This window comes from Vigna radiata, chromosome 7 (genome assembly GCF_000741045.1).
Source record: "Vigna radiata var. radiata cultivar VC1973A chromosome 7, Vradiata_ver6, whole genome shotgun sequence".
NCBI classification, from domain to species: Eukaryota; Viridiplantae; Streptophyta; class Magnoliopsida; order Fabales; family Fabaceae; genus Vigna; species Vigna radiata.
Window position 1 is genome coordinate 14,332,927 of NC_028357.1, and position 7,836 is coordinate 14,340,762.

At 33.2% G+C, this 7,836-nt stretch overlaps 1 protein-coding gene across 1 annotated transcript; it reads right to left on the minus strand.

Moving 5' to 3' along the window:
• Window positions 1-2,159: 2,159 nt before the first annotated feature.
• Window positions 2,160-4,020, minus strand: LOC106766694 (expansin-A10). The gene is made up of 4 exons (XM_014651409.2): window positions 3,891-4,020; window positions 3,637-3,761; window positions 3,195-3,507; window positions 2,160-2,989 (listed from the first exon to the last, which is right to left on the minus strand). The coding sequence occupies exons 2-4, from the start codon at window positions 3,755-3,757 to the stop codon at window positions 2,683-2,685; spliced, it is 741 nt and encodes a 246-aa protein (XP_014506895.1). The 5' UTR covers window positions 3,758-3,761; window positions 3,891-4,020; the 3' UTR covers window positions 2,160-2,682.
• Window positions 4,021-7,836: the final 3,816 nt, after the last annotated feature.

The following is a 7,836-nucleotide window of genomic DNA, read 5'->3' on the forward strand; positions in this document are numbered from 1 at the left end:
TACAAGAACTAGATCTAACTTTTCTTCAACATGCCACACCCTTCAAGGGATAACTCACGAATGCACTCTGTCATAAACACCTCAAACAAATTTAATATTGTCCCCAACTCCGAGAAACTGGATTACAAATAGAAAATTATGAAGGCAACAAAGTTACCAAATAACAGTGGCCCTATACCAGAATTTCAATAACAGTAATCAAATATTCCAAAATGTTACCAACCAGTAATTCAGTTTATTTTGCCATTGTAAGGGGGAAAACATAGGAAGAACAATTGCCAAAGCTACAAAACATCATTTCATAATTAAACATAGTCAAATACATTGATATTCCCATTTTCATCACAAACTAACTTTAACATCACCAATTGCATCCTATCAAAACGAAATTACATTATGGATTTGCATCCATATTGAAATTACAATAATATTAACCACACAAATACAACAAACGACCCCTATCAACAACTTCATTAGTTTTTCCAACACCTTAAGAGAATTTTTCAAATCAATCACCATATTCGCTACACCACCCATTTCTTCTGCCTTTGACAAATATTCATGCTTTTCTTCCCACTTCAGATTCGTATAACTTTTTCCGTTACCATCAACACAGCACCATTTGAAGAAATTGCAACCACCGTTTTCATGCCCATTTTAAAAAAAAAAATTAAACCCAAATCAAATACGACTTTGAGGTAACACAAACAACAGCAAATCTACCTTCTCTTACCTTGTACTTAGGACATCCCCAAAATTGTTTCCCTTTGTTCTTAACAGTTTGAGTTGTTCTAACCACTGTTTTCTCTCCACACAGACATAGGGGTGACACACCACGATGAACGACATTACGGTCTTCATTTTGCCACTCATTGCAAGTCGAAGAACAAGTTGAATGTGAATTCTTCATTTCATTCTCCATCACGCACCCACTCGAACAGCAACGACTTTCTGGATGAAACACTCGCGCATCGACTGTTTGCCCAAAACACCAACACTAAATCACGAGCCCTGTTTCAGAAATTTGCCCCAATTTTGATTTTGGTTTCCCAATTCAATGTTTCAGCAAAAGAATAAGTTTTTCCTTTTCCATGTTTACCCTTTATTTTTTTAATTTCAGCATCTTCTCTTAATTGCCACAATATATTAATGTAATTCTTTAATTTTAAAATTTAAAAAATCTATATTACACGTTGTTTTGACACGTGTTAGTGTCACCAGGTCACGTCACGCACTAACTGATGCCGTTTGATGGAATTGACGGAATGGACTATTTGGATCAAATTAACAAAAATAGGACCTAATTGAAACGCTAAAAAAGAAAGAGACCTATTTGAAATTCTGAACGAAAATAGGGACTTGTTGAGATATTGAACCTAAATTTTATGTTAATTGTTCTGGTTTATATTTTAAATAAACTATACTATATTAAATTTTTTTATATATTAAAATAAAGCCAAAAGATTGAAAGTGAAACAAAAATTAAAATTTTGGTCAAGTTTCACCCGTTTTTCAAAATTTTTTGGACCAGTCTATAACCAATTACATTTGAACAGTTATACCTGTTGCATCGGCTTCGAGGGACCAACCATTTACTCTTTGGTTTCAGATGCGAAAAGAAGTTTCGGGACCTCCTTTATTTAAATTTATTTGCGTTTGACGTTTGAGCCCCCGAGGCCCGTAAATATTTTTTAAAAATTTAAGAAACAAATTCTCTAAATAAACTGAGCATTATCACGCTATTGCTTTTCTTCTAACTATTAATACAAGCTCATAAATGAGCACGTGAATTTTTTTGTTGACAATCAATTAGCGTTGTTTCCCTTTTGAGAGAAACTGTTTGACTAACTAATGTAAAAAATAAAACATTACTTGGAAGATAAGAAGTAATACTGAGTTAGATGATGAATAAATTGTTGATGGCAATCAGATTCCTCCAACTACAAGTGTAATAAATTTCTCGAGCTAACCAATTCGGCGTTAGTTCAGGGAGGCTTCTACTGTTTTCAAATTTCAAGATCCTTCTAACAGATCCAAAATATCAGCCCAAAATTGTTTTCAACTTCACGCGGCCCAAAGAGTTTAATGCTATTTGATGTTTTCAACAAATGTTTGGTTTTCCAATAAAGCATGGTGGAACAATTTGCAACTATGAAACGAAAGTAAAGAAATAGAAGGATAGCAATGGAAATTACTGAAACTTGGTTTTTTGAGTCTGAAACACAACCAAGTCCGGTTACAAAAGGATGAGTATTAAACACTCCCAACAAGATGAAAAAGACTCTGTTTCAATACTAATTGGCGGGTGGTCAGAATCCACCTCTTCCAATTAAGTAGTTCACCCATACATTACAAAATTAAAATTCCACCTCCCCTAGCTTCTGTTTAGCCACAGAGGCTTCAAAAACCTTTAAAAAAAGTTAAAAAGAAAACCACCCCAGCAATAAAGAGGAGCCAAAAAAACAGGTCCCCACCAGCAGACACAGAAATTGAAATGAAGGAGCAATTTAAAACATGCCCTTCTTTCCCTGCCTGGACTTAAAATTCCAAAATCTGACCCCTTAATTGGTAGCATACTATCTAATACCCTAGTATACTAAAGAGCCATACTCTTTTAGACCATACTATATATATACTATATAGTAATTGTATTCGTGTGACTTCAACTTGGACAAGGTAGATCTAGCGGAATTGAGCACCGGTGTAGGTTTGTCCAAAGGACCAACCAGCTGGTGCAACGTTGTATGACACCACAGTTCGGCCATCGCTTGTAGTAACCTTGAATGAGAGGCTTTGTCCATTCAGATAGTTGTTGCTCTGCCAGTTCTGACCCCAGTTCCTTGACATTGGCATCCAACCAGTTCTTGAACCTTTGACTGCCACACCATGCACATCTCCAGCACCGCCAACGTTTGTGATGAGGACTAGGTTGAAGTAAGAATGTCCATTGATGGTGAATCTGATCCCTCCCTTTCTCCTGCAGGGCACCCTACAAAAAGCACAAATCTCACACCGCTTAGTTGTTACGAATTACTAATACCACCTTTATTTTGAGCCAAAAGTAAAGAAAAGTGAAATACTACTTTAAAACTCAATATTTTAACTCCAATAGAAATTGATGAGGAACCAAGCTTGCTATTATCCTATAAATTACTTGGAACTAAAAAAGGATTGAACTTTGGCAAGCAATCTACCTTCTGTAGGACACAGGCACAATTCCAGCGCGGTATTGAGCAATGCGTAGGAAGACGGGCTGAGCGAGATCAAAGTGTTGAAGAGGAGGGTTACACCAGCCACCAGCATTGTTTGGTAAGGCATTGTTGGGTGGACAGAAATTGGTGGCAGTGACCAAAATGGAGCCCGGAAGGCACCACTTGTGGTCATTGGCACACTTAATCTCAAAGCAAGAGCCACAGCTTAACCCATTGTTGAACAGTGCAGTGCTCAAAGCAGCAGTGTTTGTTCCATAGCCTTGGCTGTAGAGGTTTCCATACCCACATGCTCCACCTGCACAAACCCACAAATTAGTCCAATGGGTAGCTCCAAATCTCTTCAAGATCAGCATATTCAAGGTAAAAAAGGAATCTTTACGACAAAAAAACGAAACAGTGCTTTAAATTGGTGCATAGACCATACCCATTGTCCCTGATGCATCACTCCCTCCATAGAAAGTGGCATGAGCACCAGTCCACCCTCCACCATAAGCATGAGCAGAGGAGAGCATTGTGAGAATACCCATCAAGATAACAAGAGCCATTTTCCTGGACAGGCAACGAAACAAAACAAAACAATCAGACAACTCATACAAACATCACCTGTCTAGCCGAAGAAGTGCTTCTTCAGCCTCCAAAGAAGAACAAATTTAGGTAGAAACGAAAAAGGGCAATTACTTCGATAGTGAGGGGACAAAGAAAGGAGCAGCAGGTAGTTTGGAGAGAAGGAGTGTTGTGAAGAAAAAGAGTGGGGTGCGACCTAATTTATAGACCCTGGCAGAGAGAGTAGTTGGGGAAACTAGGCCACAGTCACAAGTTCAACTAACTGTTTTGAATTGTTTAGACCAAAAAAACCGCTAAGGGTATAACCGGTTTTACAATCGGTTATTAAAGGGTAGAATTGGTTTTATATAAATTTGTAAGAAACAAAAAAGTAACCGTACAAGTTACCAGATGTCCACTTTTGATGTTGCAAAGGGTGTTTTGTGGCTTGAAACCGTGTTGTTCGGAGAGGGAAAATCTCCAGAATCCTTGTGGGACATAGCTGTTTTGGCTTTGATAGTTAACAAACATCCACACTCACATGCAATGTAATGCAAGCATCAACCCTTTCACCCAAATACCCTTTCTTCTTTTCCACTTCACTTCTCTATGCTTTGAAATTTTAATTACAAAAATATAACTAAACAAAATATATGCTTTGTATCTCATATACAATATATAAATATGAAATTATTTTAATCTTTACATAGAACTTTAAATAACAGTTATTTTGAATTTAAATTGAAAAACTGTATGTAGAGTTGTTTCTTTGCCCTTTAACAAAAAACCTTCATTAACAAAACAATTTCATTTCACTGTTTACTGCTCTTGTGGTTTTCTCTCTCTAGCTTTTTACAACGGACAAAGACAGAAGCACAATTCAGTTCGAAAGTAAATTTGTCAGAACTCTCAAGGTTGGTCAATTTAATGTAAGAATTATTTGTTTAGAACCATAGTACTTTTTATATTCATTTTCACTGCCAAATTCTTGTGCAGTCTCAAAATAAAATCACTTTAATTCTCTTACTTTTTTTAGAATCTTAAAATTGTAGAGTTTTTTTTTTCTATTATCAAGCATGACAGTGAGTAATCATTATAAAAAGGTTAATTTTTTTTCTTTCAAAAACATTTTTTATGGAGAAAGAAGCATGCATGCATACTGATTCGTTGAGATAATTTACTATTTAGAAAAATTAATTTGTTAATGATGATCTATCTTTGTTATAATGGGTGATTTGAAATTATTTATAGGGGAAAATATAATCTCAATATTAAACAATAATGCACTTTCCACGTGCACTCTCAAAGGAAGCATTAAAGAATAATAATCCAACACATATGTAGAAAATGTTAATTTGATTTAGTTTTAGTTTAAAGAATATGTGTCCAAAATTAGTTATTACTACTGTAAAAAGTAATAATAATAGGGTAACAGTAGTACCCAATTTAACCACGCATAATAAATAGTTGTAATAGGTGTTATTTTGATATGAATCTGAACATGTTTTGTTACTGTTGGCGACTCTTACAGAAAGTACATTGATTACACATGAGGGAAATTAATGCGACGAAGCTACCCAGCAGCACATGGTTTATGACAAATTGGTTCAGTTGGAGAAACCTCATCAATTGGATCAAATTTCTTTCTTTTTAATTATTCTTATTATTTGTTCTTCATTAATTTATTATTTTCCCCGTTGAAATTTGAAATAAGATAACCAAAATGAGTAGAATAAAAGATCTTCATATACATTTAATTTTATGTCCAAGTGTGTCTTTGTTTATGGATGTGTTTTTCAATCTTGATGTATCTTTGGCCAGCTGGAATTTGATTATCTTGGAAGTATATCATGAATCTTCGTAGATAAGATCTGCTGCATGGAAAACGATATGCTAATTACGAATTTTGTGAAAATGCATATATATATATATAAACCGCGATTCTCGGGCACTAATGTTATTTAAATCAATCCTTTTTACAACCTAAAAAATAAAAATTATCGTGTCTACGAAATTACGACGACTCACACGACTAGTGTAATATTTAAATAATATAATTGTAATAAAACTTTAAAAATATTTTATAGGTCTTTACATTAGTTCATATTTACCCACACAGCTGCTTACTTGTTGTCATGGTATTTTATTAGTGATGTTTGACAATAAATATAGTGAGAGTATATTAAAGAATAGAATTTAAAAAATTTAAACCATACAATTGGGACACTACTACTCTTGTTATCAATGACACTCTTCTTTATATATGTAGTTTTATGGGTTCACCTATTATGAAACACATTGTTAATTAATTAAAATATTAAGAAATCATATAAACTATAAATTATTCAAACATGATATATAGTTTAGCTTTTCATTTTTTTTATCAATGTTAAATACTTAAAAAGACTGTATAGCTTCTAGAAAACTACGTTCAATTTAAATATATTTGATACATCTCGGTATATAGTAATTCAATTGTTTTCCAATTTCTATTACATATGTTAACTCACTTATGATATGACGAGGTAGTTACTTGTATGTTAATTTAATTTTCGGTTAACCTTCAAAAAAGACAACTGACAGAAACATTTATTTGTTTTCTACAACTTGGTACTTTCTTAGTTATTGATTTCATATAAAGTTTCAAGTAGTATAAGATGGAAGTAAAAAATATATTATAAAAATAAATAGTTGGTTCCACAATAATAAAGATTTTGTTAGAAAAATTAAATTGTGTGAAGGCCTTTTTTTTCAAAAATTTGCATGAATAATAATATCCTTTTTCGTAAAATTATGTCAAATTTATGTTGTTTTTATTTCTATTTTTATTAGTGGTTATATTTATGATTGAAGATATTATTTTCCTGTTATTTTACTAACGTTTTCACAACACAGATCTTATGTCAGGTGGTGTAAAAAATTACATAAAACAGTGTGATGATATCTTTGTAAATAATTTAAAGAGTTTAATGTCGAACAGTACCACAACAGACATTAAATCACTATTTACATTAGTTTTGAGTATAACCAACATCAATTTATGTTAGTCCTAAGTGTAACTGATATAATTTCTTCATTTACGTTGATCCTGCATGTAATTGATGTTAATTTTTTTTTTTTTATATTCACATCTAAAGGTTCTTTCCTCATTCTCACCGCAAAAGGACACACTAAAACGCTTTTCCGATTAGGGTTTCATCACTGATGGCGAAACAGTGGTGGTTTGGGGATAATTTTTCAAGAAATCTTCTTCTTTAGTGATGAACATCTCATGAAGAGTTCTTGAGTTCTTTTATCTAATGTGTTTCTTCATTGAGGTTTGTTTACTAAAGTTTATATTTTTATGTGCAACTATGACTGTTTTAGGGAACTCTTAGTCATGACTTTTTATAAATTTTTATTCTTTTTTTGTATTCAATGTTTATCAAAATCGAACCTTGGTTCTTACCTTGGTTCATTTTTTTTACCAATAAAAAAACTATGATGAAATGGGTTTCTTTAAACGAGTTTTAGTATTTTGTGTTATGTATCATGTGAATGATTTTTTACCAAGTTGAAGAAGAGTTAGTGACTAGTGAAGTCAAATTTGGGATAGAAGTTGAGCATTCAGGATAAGATTGAGTTATATAGGTCCAAGGGTACTTAAGCGAAGGATGAACATCTGCTTCAATGCCTTGAACCTGTACAGTTCAATCTTCTTCTAAAGTGGTCCAATCTTTATCCTAAATTTGGCTTTTCTAGTTATCAACTCTTCCTCAACTTAATCAAACTTTTACGTTTGATAAGAACACACAAACTATAAAGTTCATAAATGCTCATTTCATAGTTTTTTTATTGGTTGTAGAACTTTTTATGTCAGTTCTCCTAAGGAGCCGATGTAAATTAACTTGGTCATTTGCAGGATCCGACGTAAATTTACGTCAATCATTTGGAGGAATCGAAATAAAATCACGTCACCCATTATTATGTCAAACTTGTGTTAGACGTAAAAAGTTTTTTTTTTTTGTTAGTATGTGATTCATAATAGTGTATGTAATCAGATGTTCTAATCAAAGGAGGAAGATGAGCAATTTAGCATGTT